Source organism: Prunus mume, linkage group LG3 (genome assembly GCF_029339155.1).
Source record: "Prunus mume cultivar Tortuosa linkage group LG3, ASM2933915v1, whole genome shotgun sequence".
Classification (NCBI taxonomy): domain Eukaryota; kingdom Viridiplantae; phylum Streptophyta; class Magnoliopsida; order Rosales; family Rosaceae; genus Prunus; species Prunus mume.
This window is the reverse complement of record NC_142700.1, coordinates 10176337-10196428: the sequence shown is the minus strand read 5'-3', so window position 1 is coordinate 10196428 and position 20092 is coordinate 10176337. Positions and strand designations below refer to the sequence as shown.

The 20092-nt window shown below is 37.6% G+C and overlaps 4 protein-coding genes and 1 long non-coding RNA gene across 13 annotated transcripts; 3 read left to right on the top strand and 2 right to left on the bottom strand.

Moving 5' to 3' along the window:
- The first annotated feature begins 74 nt into the window (after nt 1-74).
- Nucleotides 75-6207, top strand: LOC103325674 (arginine/serine-rich protein-like protein). 4 transcript variants are annotated; one of them, XM_089049097.1, is made up of 13 exons: nt 75-384; nt 797-862; nt 1997-2085; nt 2661-2707; nt 2789-2869; nt 2957-3116; nt 3204-3414; nt 3515-3568; nt 4152-4268; nt 4966-5032; nt 5121-5152; nt 5546-5609; nt 5805-6207. In XM_089049097.1, the coding sequence occupies exons 1-12, from the start codon at nt 185-187 to the stop codon at nt 5607-5609; spliced, it is 1188 nt and encodes a 395-aa protein (XP_088905223.1). In that variant the 5' UTR covers nt 75-184; the 3' UTR covers nt 5805-6207. The 4 variants fall into 4 exon arrangements, with proteins under 4 accessions (XP_088905223.1, XP_088905224.1, XP_008226073.2 ...); XM_089049098.1 differs by having other exon boundaries at nt 77-384; nt 3518-3568; XM_008227851.3 differs by having other exon boundaries at nt 78-384; nt 5822-6207.
- An 850-nt stretch (nt 6208-7057) lies between these two features.
- On the top strand, nt 7058-9980 carry LOC103325673 (Lojap-related protein). The gene is made up of 5 exons (XM_008227850.2): nt 7058-7399; nt 7954-8080; nt 8314-8452; nt 8561-8649; nt 9460-9980. The coding sequence occupies exons 1-5, from the start codon at nt 7154-7156 to the stop codon at nt 9579-9581; spliced, it is 723 nt and encodes a 240-aa protein (XP_008226072.2). The 5' UTR covers nt 7058-7153; the 3' UTR covers nt 9582-9980.
- A 181-nt stretch (nt 9981-10161) lies between these two features.
- On the bottom strand, nt 10162-14497 carry LOC103325672 (2-oxoglutarate (2OG) and Fe(II)-dependent oxygenase superfamily protein). The gene is given in 5 exon segments (XM_008227848.3): nt 10162-10734; nt 11162-11545; nt 12060-12688; nt 12690-13127; nt 14167-14497. Coding segments are annotated over 4 exon segments (1428 nt in total). The 5' UTR covers nt 13103-13127; nt 14167-14497; the 3' UTR covers nt 10162-10732.
- A 126-nt stretch (nt 14498-14623) lies between these two features.
- Nucleotides 14624-19135, top strand: LOC148918686 (uncharacterized). Of its 4 annotated transcripts, none has more exons than XR_016125499.1 (2): nt 14624-14776; nt 17669-19135. It is a non-coding gene; the product is annotated as an uncharacterized LOC148918686 (long non-coding RNA). The 4 variants fall into 4 exon arrangements; XR_016125500.1 differs by having other exon boundaries at nt 14654-14776; nt 16080-19135; XR_016125501.1 differs by having other exon boundaries at nt 14654-14776; nt 15416-19135.
- On the bottom strand, nt 15067-18935 carry LOC103325671 (G-type lectin S-receptor-like serine/threonine-protein kinase At4g27290). 3 transcript variants are annotated; one of them, XM_089049095.1, is made up of 7 exons: nt 17621-18935; nt 17209-17364; nt 16919-17109; nt 16568-16778; nt 15958-16195; nt 15718-15868; nt 15067-15614 (listed from the first exon to the last, which is right to left on the bottom strand). In XM_089049095.1, exons 1-7 carry the CDS (start codon nt 18933-18935, stop codon nt 15312-15314), a joined length of 2565 nt encoding a protein of 854 aa, XP_088905221.1. In that variant the 3' UTR covers nt 15067-15311. The 3 variants fall into 3 exon arrangements, with proteins under 3 accessions (XP_088905221.1, XP_088905219.1, XP_088905220.1); XM_089049093.1 differs by having other exon boundaries at nt 16919-17049; XM_089049094.1 differs by lacking the exon at nt 15067-15614 and having other exon boundaries at nt 15717-15851; nt 16919-17049.
- Nucleotides 19136-20092: the final 957 nt, after the last annotated feature.

Below are 20092 nucleotides of genomic sequence, written 5' to 3'. Positions count from 1 at the left end.
AAAACAAAGAAAAAGAACTACCAGCGCGAGACAAAATTTGCCACCCTGACCTCGTGAAAGTTGAAAACCCTTGTTAATATAGGCCTCTCGCAAACATTACATAAAACCTCTCTCTCTCTCTCTGTGTCTTGGCCACTCACCACTCCACCAGGGATTTATCTAGGGTTTCGTCTCTCTGTCAGCCATGGCGAAGCCAAGCCGAGGCCGTCGCTCGCCACTTTCAGGCTCCGGTTCTGACTCATCGTCACGCTCCCGCTCGCGTTCGCGCTCCTTCTCAGGCACCGACTCGCGCTCCAGCTCTCGATCTCGCTCCAGGTCCTTCTCTTCCTCCTCTCCGTCCCGGAGTGGCAGCTCTCGTAGCCGAAGCCCTCCCTCCAAAAAAAGGTTCGATTTTTTTATTTGCGTTTTAATTTGACACTCTAGGGTTTTGTATCTGCTGTTTGGTTTCCTAGAAAGTGCGGAGAAAATTCATGAAGGAAATTTAACAATTTATATGAGCGTGGACATTTCGTCACAATGTATGGGTATATTTTCTAAGTTGGCAGGAATTAATTCTGGTTGAAATAAAAAATATTGAGACTTGAACACGAACTGCAATTATGAGTTGATTAATTGGAGAGGTTAGAGCAGCCTATCATGTAATTTTTATTTTTAACCATGCACCTTTGTTTTTTCCTTTTTTAGTCTTTTTGTCGTGTTTTAGTTTAATTGTAGTTTAATTGCAGCATTTCGTATATTGAGGTTCGCATTAAGAAATCTTATTTTCTGATGAGAAGTAAACTGATTTATTTTTCAGTCCTGAAGTTCCTAGACGAGGTCGTTCTCCACCACCACAAGCTAAAAAGGCATCTCCACCCCCAAGGTATACAGTTTTAGCATTGTTTCAGTTTTTCCTTTAAAAATTTCGGGTGGTTTAGTGTTTTTTGTGCTTATTAATTTTTTTGGGGGCACATAGAGAAGTAGAATTTGTTAGTCAATTTCCCCTTTTTTTTCAACATAGCCTCTGTTTTTTTCTTTCTCTTTTTAGGGTACAATATTGAGAAATCGATATACTTAACATGAAGTTTGAAGTAAAAAAAGTTTGATTTTCATAGTATTTACTGGTCAAGGCTAGCATCCATTAGTTCTGAAAGGATCCAACGAAGACTTTGATTGGGGTCAAGTGGCTGTTCATGAACATATGTATTTTCATATGAGAATGTGACAGAAAATCCCGTTATGAAATTTGGTTGTGTTTAGAAAACCAGAGAGTTATTAACTCGAACTATGTTGGTACCAAAATTTAGGCCCTGTTTGGTATCCTACTCAAAAAAATAAACTAAAAAATTATAATTCTTTTTAAGAAGATGAGTTTTCAATTAGTGATTTTAAGATCTAAAAACTTGTTTGGTATTGAACTCCAAACTATTTTTAAGATCTAAAAAAAATTGAAATTAAAATCAGAAACCCTAAATTCCCAATTTGAAATTAACAAGAGAAAAGGAAAAATTTGTAAGCTTTCAATAGAAACCCTAGAAACCCAAAACATGAAAAAAGATTGATCAATTTTGGGTCGGGTAGTGGACGAAGGAGACCTTGATGGCCTTGACGGAGCTGCGAACAAGAGAGAGAGAGAATAAAACCTCACTTTTTTTGTTTTCAATAGTGGGGGTGCTTTTGAGTTTGTTTTGCGTTTGGGTTTTTAAAAATGGGCCTACCAAACGGGTTTTTAAAGTTTTGAACTTAAAATCTGTTTTTGAGTTTATAAAATTGGATCCCAGTAGGATACCAAATGGGAGTTTTTACTACAATTGACATTTGGAAATGAGTTTTCTCTTATAAACTTTATTTTCAACTTGATACCCGGGGTCTTGTTGGTATTGAGTTCGGGCTGGACTTCATTATATTCTGATCATGTATTTGTCTGGAGTACATCCACTATGTTTCCATTCTCAACCCCATAAATTTCATTGTATGTGAATGCACATCTCACATCTGCTAACATGTTACATTTCAGGAAAGCTTCTCCAATTCGCGAGTCACTTATTCTTCACATTGACCAGCTTACGAGGAATGTGCATGAAGGCCATTTACGAGAAATATTTTGTATGTTTTCTTTTGTTTCGTTTAATATTTGAATTCTTTTTGCATCATGAGAATTATGTTGGTTTAATACACATAATTCTGGAGTCGATTCTAAGCAATTTCCATTTACGATTTTTTTGGACATCATAGTCTATAACGTTTGCCACATTGCGACAATTTAAAAATCTAGCCAGAGGAGTCCAATGAAAATTTTAAAATATTTATATGTGTTTCTCTACCTTATAAGATTCTCAGATCAGCCTCCAGGACAATTTGAATTGTTATATCTTTTAAAGTCTTATTCTTTCCACCTCTTTAGAAAAAAAGTTATATTCTTTTTACTTTTTTTTGTTCTCTTTGTGCAAAATTTCCGAAGGACCTATTTCAAGCAACTGTAAAAGTAGCTACTATGACTTCAAATTTAGGTACCATTTGTCTTACAAGTATCTTGTACTCTGCAGCACTGATCCTAAGCTCAGATTTGAATACCTATGTATGAAAAGTTGTTACATCATTAGCTCATATTTTTGTTGTTAAATGTTCAGATGAACTGGGTTGTAGGCAGTGTATCTCATCCAATTTTATATTTTTTGTAGGTAACTTTGGTGATGTTGTCAAAGTGGAGCTGGCAATGGATCGTGCTGTAAGTCCGTACTAGATTTAATTCTTGATTTTGGCGTATCTTGCTTTGGTACAATTGTGTAAAACTGGTTTTTTTCTGCAGGTTAATCTTCCAAAAGGATTTGGATATGTTGAGTTCAAGACGAGAGCAGATGCTGAAAAAGCACAGTTATATATGGATGGCGTAAGTTTTCTTGAAGTGTGGGAGTAGAAATAGTTTCTCTAATATGACCATACATTGAACATGCTGTGTTTAAATACCTTGTTTCAGGCTCAAATTGATGGTAATGTAATCCGAGCGAGGTTTACATTACCTCAGCGTCAGAAGGGATCACCACCACCTAAGCCTGTTTCCACTGCTCCAAAGAGAGATGCTGTGAAAACTGATGGTGTCAATGCTGACAAAGATGGACCGAAGCGACCAAGGGAAGGTATAATCTTTATATTTGATACTTTTTATGACATTGCATATGTTTTTGTCTACTATGTGAATGATATGTATGACTTAATGATATCAGCTTCTCCTCGTCGGAGGCCACCTCTCTCACCACGAAGGAGATCCCCTGTAGCTCGCAGAGGTGGATCTCCAAGACGACTGCCAGATTCTCCACCACGTCGTCGTGCTGGCTCTCCTGCTCGTCGTGGTGATACTTCTCCAAGGAGGAGGCTTGCATCTCCATCTAGAGGTCGTTCTGGATCTCCGCCACCAAGGCGACGTTCCCCTGTTAGGTATGTGCGTCGACTAAATTTTGCATCTTTGCATGTTAAGTTGTTGAGTTTTTTTTTATTAGTGTTTGACTAATTATCTTCTTGGTATGACTTCTCCAAGAAGGATACGTGGCAGTCCCATTCGTAGACGCTCTCCTTTTCCTCCAAGGCGCCGGTAATTTTTTATTTTTTTTTCTTTGGTACTTCAAACTCTTCACAAATTAGGGGCATAAAAAATGAAGCTATCGCTTTTCATAGACCATGAATTTCTGTGGAATTAAAAAAGACATACTACTTCTGGTCATATTTTACTGGTTCTTCCAGTGGACAATGTTAGTGAATGCATATTGATGCCATCGTAACAAAAGTATTTCTTCCAACAGTTTTGTATGTTATCACCTTGCAGATAAAGTTCTGGAATGTATTTATCAAAAGCAATGGGAAGCAAAGATTGTCGAAGCTCAAATAATTTTTATAAATGAAAAGAACCGAATGAGTAACATAGATGACCCCTTTAGGTTTTTTTGATAAGTAGGACAGCTCCTAAAAACCAATGCTTTCAGCATGGAATTTACATGCACAGCCATGCACCACTTTTTAATTCTAATCTAGGTGGCTCGTCATGAATTGCAACGAAGATTGATGTCACTATATCAAGTGTGCTTATAAATACGAGTTTGTTAGGCTGATTTTATTTTCTTGGGTTATTTTGAGTCTACACTTTGGGTTTAATCTTATAAAAATATTTAATTCTTCAGTTCACCTCCTAGACGGGTTCGTAGTCCTCCCAGAAGGTCTCCAATCAATCGTAGGCGTAGCCGGTCTCCTAATCGTAGGCTTGCTCGATCACGATCAAGGTCAATCTCGCCGCGGAGGTATCATCTAAATATCCAAGTCTTATGAAGTCTAGCTTTTTGTTTGAACTAAATCATTGTTTATTATTATTTTTTTTAATAATTTCATTTCGTGATTGTTCTTTACCATTTTTCATGTTCTCAATTTTTTGAAGTTATTAAATTCATTGAGTTCAGATATTTATAATATATATTCATATTTTGATGCAAATAGTGTTTGACATGATGTGTTGATTATGTCAACCATTTCTTTAACCTATTTTAGGTCTTTGGTAGTTGTAATCTCTCTCTCTGGGCGATTGAGTAGGGTATGAAACATATGATGAGTGTGCATGTGCTCATTAGTTGTGTCGAATACAGAACTTTATTATGTTGAATGAATAATGGATGCATAAAGTAAATCTGGTCAGTCATGTAGTCATATGGATTACTTTAAACTCCTGGTATCTCGATGTGTATTGTTTTCTATATATGTTTTGATAATTATCTACTATGTACTATTTTTTGCCCCTTTTTAGATGAGTTAATGTTTTTCATTATATTGCCCCTTTCTGGTATCTCGATGTGTCTGTTATGTTATTTTGAAGGAATAGAATATGCTTGATATCTTGTTTAGTTTTTTAAATTACTGACTTTCCCTCATTAATTTCCTGTCATAAGTTTGTTATTACTCTGGAGTCTAAGATGCCTGCATTTTTTTGTTGCTTGTCTTTGACAGAGGTCGAGGGCCACCTACTAGACGTGGGAGGTCGTCATCATACTCTGGATCACCTAGTCCAAGGAAGGTTTGTGTTTGTTAGTTTGTTAGTTTGTGTAGATAGAGAGTTTAGCTTCTGGGATACCGTGCATGGCTTAATACTTGCAATCTTACAGGTACCCCGAAAGATATCTCGTAGTCCAAGAAGGTAATGTTTTTTATCAATTTGTTTTTAAAGTTTTGATCTTAATGAGTTTCACTCCATGTTTGTTCGAATCTATTTTAGGATCTCACCGTCACATAAATTTGCTTGTATTTGCCTATGTCCTTTCATCTTTATTATATTTTATTTGTCATGAATATCTATAAATGTCTTATTTGTAATCTGTAAACGTCTGAGCATTTTTCTATAGTTTCATTGGATAACCTGTTTATCTAATCTGACGTAAACACTCAATTGAGCTACGAAATTTATGCTTAGTACTTGTTTTTTAACTTTAAAAAATTCCCATGTTTCTGGGGGACTGGTGGGTTGTTTGGTTTTTAAAAGATCTGGTACTTGGCTTTAGCTTGTTCTGATGGTGGAGGGTGTTTTATGCAGGTCTTTGAGGAGAAGAAGCAGTAGCAAGAGCAGCAGCAGCAGTTCACCTCCTCGTAAGCCATAGGTAAGTACTCTCTCTCTCCATAAATCTTATTTTGGTTTCATTGATAAAAATTCATATCTAATCGTATTGAAAACACAGTTGGGCTACGTTATTTAGATCCAATACCCATTCTTATGCAGTAGCTTAAAAAATATAGCTCATGATTTCTGCGGGCTAGGTGGATTGTTGGTGATTGGTTTTAGCTTGTTCTAATAGGAGGGTGCTTGTTGTAGGTCTTTACGAGAAACAAGCAGTAGCTGTTCCCCCTCCCTCTTGCACTCAGCAGCCATGGATATGTAATATCAAGATTCGCTAGAGTAACTGATATTCTCGGAGTTCATATTTCTTTTTGTATTGATGTTCCCCCTCCCGCTTGCACTCAGTAGCCATGGATATTCGCTAGTAACTGATGTTCTCGGCGTTCATATTTCTTTTCGCGTTGATTACGAGCCAACAGGGTGCAGTTGTGCTATTTTGAGCTAGTCTTTTAGTTGTTTAACTTGTTTATTTCCATGACTGTATCCACATAATGTGGGAACGAAGTATGATGCTTGATTGAACATTGGTAAAAATCTATTGTATAAACAGGTGTATGATATGATTTTTTTTTTTTAAGCAAGGTGGTGTCAAGAATTGCATGGTTGAATTCTCCAAAATTTTCCATCCCATTAAAATTGAGGCAATCTGATTGAGTGAAAGGAGAGTGATTGTCCTCTGTTTTTCCATCGCTGGTCAAACTGTGCCAATATTATGGTGACTCCAAAAAATAAAAACATTAAAGTTATTTGCTGCATTAGTTTTAGCCTTCAGTTTGTAAGTTAACCTTGAAGCTACAAGTGAAAACTCGTTTTGTTGTATAGCATTTCTCATAGGGGAATGCTATCAACTTTCTCTCTAAGGTTAAAGGTCCAAAGGAGAAGGTTGAATACTAGGAACCTTCTCTCTAGGGTAATGAGAATGACATATGTTATGAGAAAAAGTGAAGAGGTCCAAAGGAGAAGGTTAGAGAGAAGGTTACTAGTATTCCCCTTTGAAATATAGAATCTGGCTTAACTTTTTGAAGAAAAAGAACGTGGCCATGAACCTACTAGTTATTATGGATCCTTCATGACCGTCGAAACATTGATTGGACAGGTCGTGATTTTAGCTACTAAGAATTTAAAACTGTCATGAACACAAATAACCCAGTTTTATCTGATATATATGCCTTGCGAATGATTGCACGTATTTAAAATTTATCTTAATATCTCGTACACGATGATGAACTGCGTTTTAGGAAAAATAGAAAGAAAAAAGGGAAGTTTATTAGGAATGTAGTTACTACATTTTGACCTAAAATTATTTTTCTTTTCTTGTTCTTTAACAAAAAAAAATAAAGAAGAAAACCCGATTTTCTTTAAACCAAAATAAATAAAAAACGAAAGGATAAATTGGGCTGATCAGGAGGACAGTGTAGAGTGGTGGAGTTGCGTAAAACCCAACCCAAAGCCCAAAGTTCCCACTGCTATCTATCTAGCGAGTGTATTTTCTCTAAAATTCTGTGCAACCGTACCAATTGAGCTACAATGGCAGTGCTCATTACGCTGTCTTTCGCCGGAGCTGGCCCCGGCTACCGATTCGATGCCCTCAAGAAGCTGGGTCGACTTGAACCGAAGCTCTGTCAAAGTTCCACCAAGCCTTTTTCTCATAAATGGTTCCACTGCAAGTGTTTTTGGCAAGAACCCAGAAGCAAGAACCTATCTTTGAAGTCAAGGGAATTGCGAACATTGCGTTTGGCTCGTGGGAAAGAAGCTGAAGATAGTTTCTCTTCGGTACGTTACTTCGTCTTTCTGTTGTCAAATTCATGTGAGCTGGTTTTGGTTTCGAATTGTGTAGCTGTTTTGTTCCAAAAAGAACAAAGTTATGAAACAAGTTTTGGTTTGGTGTTGTATTAGAATGAATATTTGAAGCTTATCTTGTAGATGCTCTACTCAAGTAAAAGCCACAATGATTTTCCATTCTGCCTTCGATATCTTTAATTGTATTTGAATCTGTCATACAAACACTTATGAATTTCACTTATGGTCTCACTGAAATTCCTTAATATAGATTGGTCCGTTTTCTCCTTTTAGACTTAGTATATAAAAAGCTTCTTGGTGAAAACCTGGCTGAGAAAATATCTCCTTTTGTTCCTTGTGCGTGAGACCTTGACTTCTTATCTGCTTGTTGAGGGAGTCAAAGGGTATGGTGGCCATCTCTCTGGTCCACCAAATTTACCTAAAGGAAAAGAAAAAAAAAGTTGTAAGCGATTTTTACAGGATCTTGTCAAATGCGTTTTGTCAGTCTGAACCTTGACAGCTTATTGCTAATCAATGACATATTGCAGAATGTAAGTGAAGATACCGACGATATGTTTGACGACTTGTTTGATAGATATGGAAAAGTGGTATATCAAAGCAACGATAGGATGTCTCCTAGCATAGAACTTGATGACGATGCTGAAAGCTTATCATGTAAGTTCATATCACAATCAATTTGAGCAAAGACTCTTTGCAGTGTGACAGATGTAGATTTTATTTTGTTTTTGTTTTCCTCTCAATTTTGACCATAATGTTGCGTAGGTGTTGATATAAATATTCTTTCCAGTTTTCATGTATTACTCTTTGGCCGTATGAAACCAAACTTTCAAAGTGCTTGATATGCTTACTGTATGCAACTTATTAATAATCTCCTGCAATCGCTTTAGTTGCTGTAGAAGTGGCCAGTGTTGCAAATGATGTAAAAGCAGGAGACATAAAGGTCCTATTTGTGAAGCCTCTTGTGTATTGGACTCGGTTTTTTATTATTGCCACGGCATTTTCTCGTCCGCAAATTGACGCAATTGGGTATGCACTTCACATTTAAGTTTATGATTGTTTATGTTCGATTTGCATGCTAAATTATGAAACAGACTTGGAAGCAATATTTGATAGACTTTTTATGCCGCAATTTAGGTCCAGGATAAGAGATCTGGCAGAGACAAAGTATGGAAGAGTTCCATCTGGGGACTCAAAACCCAACTCATGGACCCTGTTGGACTTTGGTATGTATGATTCCTTTACAATGTAGTGAAAATTATTAATTGTGGATTAGTTTGGAACAAACTTATCCTCACAGTTATGCATTTGTGATTGGGAATATGGGATGTGTGACCCTTCACTCAATTTAGATATACATTGATGAAGATTCTAATATATGACCTGCCCTTGTTCTTTCTTTTTATTATCTTGTATATTGCTAATCTACCCATGGTTATCGGCAACTGGGATGTGGCACCGTTGTCTGAAATTGTCATTCATGGTGCTAATATGAATCAATTCATATTATTTGATTGATGCGGGAGCAACTATTTCCATATGATTGTATCCAAGCCGGCTATAGGTTTCTTAGATGATCCGTTTGACTCACTCAGATGAAACTTGTTATGCATCCTAGCTAGTCAAAATTTTCTTTTCTTTAAGTAAATTTCAGGTTAGTTTTGTTAAAAATTTCCTTCAAATTTCTAGCTGCAATTGGACGACATTGACAACTTGACTTTGCAAACTTGATGTTCACTTAATTATGGTCAACTGGGATGATACCTGTGTACTTTGATCCACGTATAAGGCTTTTTAATCTTTAGGACTCGTATCTTGGTTGTCATACCGAAGCAAACCAACCTATTGACGCTGGGGTCCTTGAGAATTATAATGTTGTCAATACCAGGAATTTAACTCTCTCTCTCTCGCACAAATAGGGGTCTAGCAATATGCAGTTGGTGTGTCTTTCTAGAAATTTTTAAACCTGCATGCTGAAAAGTTCTTTAAGAATTCTTGATCTTACACGAAATTCTTGACGTGTGTCTTAATTCCAGGTGATGTTGTTATTCATATATTTCTTCCGCCACAGCGAGCTTTCTACAACTTGGAAGAATTCTATGCTAATGCTACGCCCGTTGAATTGCCTTTTGAAAACCAGCCACCATTTCGAGGCTGAGAAAGGCCTTTAATTTGCCCAACAAATCAAACTGAGTGCTAATGGGTGCATTGGATGGCTAGAGCGGCTCTTTGAACCTCTGCCAGTTTTGGACTCTTGTTCTCCTGTCTCACTTGCAGAGTGACAGAATGGTACTGAACACTGTTTCTGGGCCAGCCTGATATTGCTTTGGATGCCATTATGAGAGGAGCAATAGGCACGGTGTAATTGTGCAAGCATCAATGCGACTTTACATTCTAGTTATGGTTCTAAGGAGTGCTTCTGTTTCCTCAGGGCTTCGGAAAGGCCCGAGGCTTGTATATGTAATTGACCATGTTAAGAATCTTCAAACACTGAAAGTCAGTGTCATTTTACATATTTATTTATTTACGGTGATATATAAGTAGCATTTTCATCTAACCCTATGTGTTAATCACCCTGTAGTTTTCCTGTTAAATTTGGATATCAAGAAAAATGATCTCCTTAAGACGCATGCCACATGCATCTGTATATGAACCAATGAAAACTTAGTTTGGTATGAAAATTCTGCAAAAGAGTTTATTGATCTCCAAGATATTTAATACTTTCCTTCTGAAGGACATTCAATTTTAACTGGTATTTCCATATTCTTATTGTGCTCTGCCATTAAACTGACCAGTGGATCAGGGAAGCTGTATGTATACAACAACAAATAAATAAAAAAGTACATGATAAATTTACAGCAAGATTCTGTTGCTTTCTCTCTTTATTGATCTATAACTCACACTTCCTGCCTCTGTGGAAAGCATTCGAAATTTGAATAAACACTGTAGTATTACAGCATCAAAACCAACATGATATGGGAGGTGCAAATAAAATTCCAAAATCCCCCTCCACTTGTATCCATATGATCCTCAGCTCTTCACTGGTTCCATTGCCTTTTTAGAGTGCAGCACAATTGATATAAGAGCAGATGAAGGTTCCAGATACATCTTGTTCACTTTGTCAACTATTGGAATGAAGGAACATAAACTTTTCTCAAGAATGTCTATTTACAAAACAGAAAACTGGAGTATGAGTAACGATTGTCATGCTATGAGAATCACATGTGAAGGAGGACCACATGCTTCTGGTGGCCATGTATTGGAAATTACAGGTACTAAAGGTCGGCCAGGGAAGGCAAGCCGAAAAGTTCCTGCAGAAGAAGATGATGAATATTAGTTCACATAGTAACCATCAGTGGAAATAGGGAAAGAACAAAGGTGCAACCCAAATGACCTAAATTAGGGAAAGACATACAACACAAAACCAACTGTTCAATTCTGTGTGGTATTAATAATTATCCACAGAACTACTGCACAAGTCTCACCATTGTCAAAACTTTTTCTCCTTTACTAATGCTACCACAAAGACACGTATATAACTTCTATTTCTAGCACAATCTTCAGACACTACATTTCATTAGCATATATATCCTATAATAACTTCACAGTAACATGGATGAAGAGAAAGCATGTGTGATTGTCTGCGAAGCATTGAACCAAAGAGAAGAATCTAATGTGCAAGTATGCTCGGTTATTCAGATACAAACTTTTTTACTTGATTACTTGAATGGCACTTACAATTACAATTAACCGAGTGTTGACTGGCCTGTCCTGGTTCAGTTAGACTTAACTCCACTTCATGAGTAGCTGTCCAACCAGGTTCATATGCTTCAAGGAAACCAATCTTTGCCTTGTTGGGTAGATCATGGGGATGAACAAATGGCACTCCATGTGGCCACCCAATCTCCATTCTTATATTGGCACATGGGCTATCAAGTGTGAGAATATGATTCTCACACTCCTTCAGGTTGCAGAACCTCAGCTTGATTCCCTTCTTGTCTGCAATGTCCTGAACCCTTTCCTTCAGAACTCTCTGGGCCTCAAGCCTTAATCTCTTGGAAGGTGGCAGAGGTTTTGATCTCGAATCATTCTTCCTCCTCCTTAACAAAGGCTTCATAGATCCTGTACCAGCATTTCATCGATCCAAGGACCTGCTGTTAAAAGCTTCTCACTAAGAGCTACTCACACAGAGAACACACGTAATCCAACATCAACAGGATTCATGAGATGGAGAGAATTTCTAGAAGATAGAACTAGATTGAAGATCCTTGTTTCTTACAACAGGAATGCAAAAACTATTAAGTAGACCCTACTAAGAAATATTAGAAGCCAAATTCAAATAGCATCAAATGTTAATGATAACAGAATATCAATTATACAACACCCTACTAAGAAATATTAGAAGCCAAATTCACTGGTTAAACTTATTTTTGGTGTGTCCACCTGATTCAGTGAAAAACCAGTCCTGTCTAAAAGAAAGGAAAAAAAAAATCTTTGACGCGTATATGACAAGCCAGAACAATGAAGAACAGACAACCAAAGTAGCTGTTATGAAAAATATGAAAAGTAGCATTCATGAATTAATCTATGGTATATAAACAAGCAGCCAATGGTAAAAAGATTAAATGCAGCATACCTTCTTGGGTTGCATGGAAATTGAAACTTTGAAAACTGTGTCTGTTGAAAAGTTGATCGGTTGGGTGAGATCTCTGCATAAAGTCATCGACCGGAACTGGCAGCTGGAACTGAGCTTCAACCCCATGACCAGCATCTCTCATCTCTGAACAACTGAGACTGGTCATGGATTTAGGCATGAGTTTAAAAGCCAAAGAACATCGGCCAAACAAGTTGCTCTGAATATTAGTAGTCTCTGTTCTTTGCAGTGCAGGGTTGACATATCCAGCAGTTGCCTGATAGAGTGCAAGGCCAGGGTAAACAATAGCTTCTTGGGGACCAAGATCTTCATCCACAAGAACCCAACGACCCTGAAAGTCCTTTATGTGTAGACCTGCCTTGTCTGACTTGACAAGAGATATCAAGCTTTTGTCAACTTGATGCTCATGGTCAGAAAACATAACCAACTGGCCATCCTCTTGAGTCGTAAAATTATGGTGTTGTGCTCCCTGAAATGATGGTCTTGTATGACAGCAGACAGACAGTACTGAAGAAGATATTTCCCCATTTCTTAAGGGAACATTATCAAGTACTTTAGTAAATGGTGAGCTCCGCAAGTTCAAATAGAAGCTGATAGCATCCAATATATCGAGCTGCCTTTCCAAGCAGTGAAAATATATCCGGTAAACCTGCTGGAGGAAATTCCATTGTGTTGTTGGGCTCTAAGGGAGTGAGTCCAGGTCTGTAATCATAGGTTTCTAGCCACAATTGAGGATCTGCATAATAACCGGAAGTCTTGCACCAGTCACGAGGGTCATTGGTATTAACCATATCCGCAGCTGGGTATGATGCTTTTTGGTGGAAGTAGAGGCGAGCCGAATCTAAACCAGATCTCAAAAGAGCCCCATCACTTACTGGAAATTGAATGATGGCAGCAGAATATTGAGCTAGTGACTGCGACAAAGTTGAAACAGATAGTTTGTATGAATCTGATGGAAGACCTTCAGCAGGAGCAAGATCAGTTAGCTTCACACGACCCAGAGATGGCAGGCCATTACCTGCCATGAAACCCTTCTGGTATACTTGCTACCTGATTTTGAAGAGAGGTATGTAGCAATCAACAGCATAGGTTACCACTGACATAACTCACAAATTAATAAAATGAAAAAAACCATCATTATTCATCAAGCAAGATCTTTTTCTTCTTTTCTTTTTTTTTCCTTAATGAGTATTCAGAAATCCCTTGACCCTTAAGTTGAAACCACAAGAACTGAACCATCTACATATTGTAAAAAATGCACATGAAGCATATACATATGAATAGATACATCATTTATATAGAAAAAATGCTCTCCTAAAGTCCTTAAAAACAGTCTTGCTTCTCATCCTCCAGTACGTCGCATGCCGCGGGCACATCATTTGACATATGTGAGTCATACTTAACTAGAAAGATCAAAACACATAAAAGTTATTTAAAGAAATAAAATTGTTTTCATTAAGTTTTGAATATCAAAGCATCTACATTTATATATGACAGGATGATATAATAGGCTCCATAACAGTCAGAAAATTGAAGTGCTAACCAATATCTGCCACAATGTCATCTAAACTTAACACAAACGTAACTGTGTGGTGAAAGGTAAAAGGTAAAGGACTGTCTGATTCGAAAAATAAAGAAAAAGAAAAGGTCTAGCTACAAAACTGAAGACTATATGCTAGAGCATAGACCGGAGACACCAGAACAAGCTTGCACCCATATTTCTTTTAACCATAATTCCCTGTAGGTAGTCTGGCTTGATACAGAAAAAGTGAAAATCTTCATTAAAAAAACCTGGTGCAACGATGAGCCTGTCCATTGAGATTTATCCAACCGTTGAAATGTTGCTTTTGTTTCAAAACTTATTTTCCCTCAACCTTTTAACCAGTTGCCAACAATTTTCCATCCAACTTTAGCTTCAATTATAGTACCCATGAAGCAATTCATTTCAAAAAGTGACAAAACTGGACAAATTTATTTCCTTTATTCCATGTAATGTAACCAAATGGTTTAAGAACATGACAAATTCCTAATTATCAAAACAAGCCCAAGAATACAGAGAGAGAGAGAGAGAGAGAGAGAGAAGACTGACCTTATTGAAAGAAAATGTTGAAGAAGCCAACCCAGAAATTTTAATGCAAGGAAGATTAGGGTTTTGCAGAGGGAAAAGAGGAGAGAAGAGAAGAGAGGTTATGTGAGAACAGTGTTGTTCTTTTTTAATTACAATTTACAAGGAACATTTGATTTGATGATGTGATGATAACGAAAACTTGGTGAGGTGGAAATTTTGGATTTTGAACTGACACAAGAAGAGTCGTCAAATGCCATCTCAGCAATCGGCGGCGGGACTCGGTGGATCGAAGTCCTCCTCCTACCACTCTCTTCCAAAACACTTTTTGCATCTAAAAATTGATGGAAAATGCTTTCCAACTTGATTTCTTTTTTCCAATTTACTCAAATCTGGTAGTGGCTATACTCGTGAAATATACGACACGTCGAACTATACTCGTTAAGTATTCGACATGTCGAACGTATAGCCGCGCGGCTATACCACTTAAATATACGACATGTTCACCTCACCACACCAACGACAACGAGGACAATCCTCCCTCTGCGAACTCCGCCTTATTCTCCTCTCTTCGCATCGACGACGTGGTGGAGCTGTCCTAACATGGAGTTTCTATGGTCTTGCCAATAACAAGGTTCGGTTTTTAGGCCCCAATCTCAAATTCTGACTATTTGTTTCTGGTTTGGTCAAGCAATAGATTGATTGGTTTGGTTCTTCTTGAGACTTGATAAATCTTTATGCATTCAGTATTCATCCATTGATAGTTCGTCTTGGTTGGACTGCTTTTCATTCTTTGGATATTACATTTCTGTTATAGATTTTGACATTTGCTGATGCCCTCTTGTTTGCTGAGAGAAAACAAATTGAAAGCTTTGTCTCCTCCTCCTCTTGCATAGGAACACAAAACCAACCCACCAAAGAACAGAAATAAATAAATAAATAAAATTATAACACCACCTCAAGTGAAAAATCTAATTCATAGCTTTTACATTAGTTCTTGTATCAGCATCTGTGTTTCTGTAGTGTGAACTCCAACTCCAAAGAAAAAAAAAAAAAAAAAAATTAGAGGGTGCATTTGCTAACGCATGGGTTGGGAATCTCTTAATTATATTTCACTTTTCAAACTGACTTCAAAAGCACCAGATTAACACACCAACATGACATATCGTTTATCGAGCCTCCATTAGTGTAAAAGTGACTTCATTAACTGAAAATGCTTTAGAAGAAGGATCGACTTCGAGTTCATTGAGATCCCTTTCACTATAAAAACCAGGTTTTTGAGGTTGAGGCAATGACCCTTCACCACTCAACATTAGAACTGCAGCTGGCATGCTCGGTCTATCTGCCGGGTTACGCTGCACACATAAAAGACCTACATGAATTGATCTCAAAACTTCATGTGGATCACTGGAGTCTCCTACTGATGTATCAAGCACTTCAATGGACCTGCCTTCTGTGTATAGCTTCCATGCCTAAAAGAATTAATCAGAAGTTCAAAACAGTTGTGATTGATTAAAAGAAGAAACAGAAACAAGCAATGAGTAAAATTTTTTGGGCATGACAGTTGACACTAACATGTCCAAGAAGGTTGAGGCTGTGGCCTGGATGAGTGAATCCTCTGTTTCTCTTCCCACTCACTATCTCTAGCACCAACACACCAAAGCTATAGACATCGGATTTTGTCGAGTAGAACCCATCAATTGCGTATTCTGGGGACATGTAACCACTACAAACTAGTCAATCAAGAACTAATTTAATAAGCAAAGTAAGTATACCATATGTACATATTGGTTTTTTTGTGATATATATACTTACTATGTTCCAACCACTTTCTTGGTTTTTGCATTTGTTTCATTTTCTGCAAAACTTCTTGCCAGGCCAAAGTCTGAGATTTTTGGGTTAAATCCATGGTCTAATAAAATGTTACTGGCTTTCAGATCTCTATGAATTACTCTCAGTCTAGAATCCTGATGAAGATAGAGGAGCCCCCGAGCAATTCCATTAATAATGTCAAAGCGCTTGGGCCAATCTAGCATCATGCTTTTTCTTTGATCTGCAAAGTAGTGTAGTTCACCAATGTTCAAATGTCCATCATGCTAACATAATCAAGTTTTGATCATACTCAAACACACAACAAGACATGTTATTATTCTCTAAGCTAAATCCTAATTGAAAAGGAAAAAACTCTCAAAAAAGAAGCAAAAAGGATGTGTCAACAGTCATACAACTGTTTTACTGTAAAAGCTTAAATTGTTAGGGAATATTCCAACATAGTAAATCAAGCTAACAAATTCCTTATGTGCACACTGCACGCAGAGAGGCAGAAAAATGCATATGGCAAGAAACAGATAGATAAAATCCCACCCTACACCTTGCAAACCAACAAAGAAGTGAACTAATGAAGAAGGTTTTTGAGTGGTCAAACCAAAAATAAAGAAGTCTAAGCTTTTGTTAGGCATGAACTCGTAGATCAGCATCATTTCATCTTCTTGAATGCAGCATCCTAAAAGCTTCACTAGATTCCTGTGCTGAAGTTTGGCAATATGCGTAACCTCATTATTCAACTCATTGAATCCTTGTGTAGAATGTTTTGAGAGCCTTTTCACAGCTATTTCTTGTCCATCTTTCAGTGTACCCTGAAATCCATCAGCCACATATCATGACCAAAATTCATACTCTGTAGTTTGCAAACGTTCAATATACTACTTTGTATGTCCTGGCCGAAACGTGTGAAAACTGTCCAGCTCACTGTAGGGAGGACTGCATATGACTTTACCTTAAAGACTGATCCGAAACCGCCTTCTCCAAGTTTACTGTCGTTTGAAAAGCTATTGGTTGCACAAACAATAGCAGCCAAGTCAAATAATGGTAATTCCATATCTTCCTTTTGGCTGGGCCTCGGTTTTCCTGTGAAGTATGCAGTGAAGTAAATAAAGTAACCTGGAACTGAAACTGAAACCAAACTACCTAGCTTACAAAATAAAGGAGCAACAGCAAAAATTCCCTATAGAACTGAGCCTACATAGAAGATGGAGGGGCAGAGTAGTACAAAATTAAATAGCTTACCATCTTTTTGGTGCTGCTTCTTCCACACATATAATAGCAATGTTAGCCCCAGGATCAGCAGTACAGTAGACAACACAGTACTGATTACTATGATTCTCACTTTTTTCACATTGGATTTAGAGGTTTTAGCATTGGTGTCTGTATTGCTTCCTTGATCTAGGAATGAAGTATTTGAAAGCAGAAACTCGAGGAGTCAGAGATCAATAAAGAAGAACTTATGTACTGTATTGTTTCTGAGACAATTCCAGATAAATATTTTTCTAATTGTGTCAAAAGTTTTCTGGCTTTATTTTGTTCCTCTCTACACTGCCTTTAGGCACATGTACTGTCGGAAGATTTCTTTCTTCTTTTTACTTGGTTTTTTTTTCTTTTCCTTTCAAACTTTGTTCTAAACAGCAAGATAATTCCATACCTAGTTCCGATGCAGCCATTCTTACGTAAACATCTTGCCCATTTCCAGTGGAATATCTTATATCAATCAGGTCGCTGAACCACAGCAAGCACCCCCTTCCTCCATCCCGGACATCCAAATTCGCAAAAGCAGTGCAGGAGCAGAAGCTGTTCATGCACATCATCTCACATTCCTTGAGGTTCATACTTGAGTTATACCAGGATTGTTCTGTATTTGGCAATTTCATCCCAGAGTACTTCTTAAAGATGTCTCCAGTGCAACTCAGTGGAGTCTTTCTCACACAGCCATATGACCAATCCACCAAGTCCCGGTCTTGTTGAAAGTTAGGTGTAAATCCTTCCAAGCAGCCACATACTGGGGAGTTTTCAACACTGCGTGCACCATTTGGACCACATAGTCCATAGCTGTCACAGATATCAACCTGTGCTGTTAGGTAAAGGACCCAACCTTGGGTTTCATCACTCCAGGTGTAGCTATGCAGAAACCCATCTTGAGTTAAAGCCAGCCTTGAAAGAACTGAACTGTTGAGAAGCTTGTAACCATAATATACTTCTTCATCATCATCCAACACAAAACCATATGTGTTTGTATGGTCTGAATTTAAATCATGCATCCCACTAAATTGGATTCCATTCCATGGTCCAGTCCGATACTTTATAACAGAACCCTCCCTCACAATTAATTCATGGTATCCATCAGGACCAAGCTGATATGTATAATTTCCGGGAGAAGGATCCTGGGGGCTTTTCCATGGTGTAAGATGCCAATTGAAACCTGTGATTTTGTTCCTACCAAGCTTCATACCTGGTAGTAATGTATCACCTGGGTAATCAAAACTCTGCCATAAATATTTCTCAGTGTCATTATGATCATTGCCATCTATCACAACAAGATTTCCCGAATCCAAAAGTTTTCCCACTGGATTCTGTGCAGAACTTGATGTGTTGGAAGACCAAACTGAAGTGTTCTTTTGGTCAACGAGGACAAGAAATCCAGGGCTGCTTACCTTGAGTACACCTGATGAACCTGTGAGGGGTGTGTCTCTGTTGGCAATCCATACAATGGTGGCAACCGGTATCTTCTTGTACCATATCGCCACGTACCGGCTTTTTGAAGCACCGGCGCTGAAGAATCCAAGCTCAAAGGTTCCCCCTGTTGAAACTACGGTCTCACCATCTGCAATGGACTGAAATGTGCTTGTGTCTTCTGCTGTGGAAACTATTATTTCTGTTGTGATGAGCAGCAAAGAGGAGCACAAAAGATGCAACCACATATTATATAAAAGCCTTGCATGGATTTTCAGTTTTCCAGCCATTCATATATGAGCTCTTTCTTAAAATTTTCTATGGCACTAAGCTGCTTTTTTGTGGAACTTTGAAGACCTCATTGGTTGTTTCTATAGTTTGTGAGATAACATCTCACTTTCACAAAGACTCTGTGATAATATATATAATTCCTATCTATTGACCACTAATATGTAGTTAGCAATGCAAGCAGTCGATCATCTTCTAGTTCCTCAATTTTTTACACTTTGAATGTATTGATTTGGTACCCTGTCATTTTCTTAGGATGAATTGCCTACTAAAAGAAATTCATTGATTTCATCAGGGATCCCTTTTCAGAGCTGGAGCAGAATTCATATCGATTATCATTGTCAACACGTTATCGATACATTGTCGACAATATGAAACTAAATTTAGATGCATGATTGAATGCAAATAAACTAAATTTTCTCCAGCGTGAAATGGAGAAAATTCTCCTCAATCAAATGTAGACTGCCTTTAAATTTAGTTAAGAATGGATCGTTCCTCTAGTAGAAAAGTCTGAAAATTCATTTCGTGGTCATCTTGGAGACAACATTATTTGAAACTAGTGCCATTTTGGATGATCCAAGAACTGGTCCACTCACTCGGTCATTCTTCCATAATCAAATATACCAAATTTGAACAAGTCTTCTCATCCAATTCCCTCACTCAAAGGAAGCTGCAATTTTCTGATTTGTAAACTCTTTGGCATTATTGTTCAAGTCTTCCCATCCCTTTCCTCTCCTCTTTCAGTTTTTCTTTTTCTTCTCAGGTTGTGAACCTCACATTTGACCTTAATGGACAAATGCCCAAGGGAAGTATGAATAAGAGCATCTCCAACTGGGGAGGTGCTGTCCAATAATTTGACTTACATTTCATTTTTTTCAATTCTAGAACACTAATTTAACATCATGTCATATCTATCTATGTGTATATTTATAAAGCAAAGTGCCATTGTAGTTAAATTTTCAAAGAACCCAAGTTGCTCTCTATCTATATTCTATAGGAAAACTGTGGGGTAAAAGACTAGAAAACAACATACCATCTTTCTGGTGCTGCTTCTTCCCAACATAAAAAAACAGAGCTACACTCAGGAGGAGTCCAGGAGATGACATTATAGTGCCCACTATGATTCTTACTTTCTTCTCATTGGATTTAACAGGTTTAC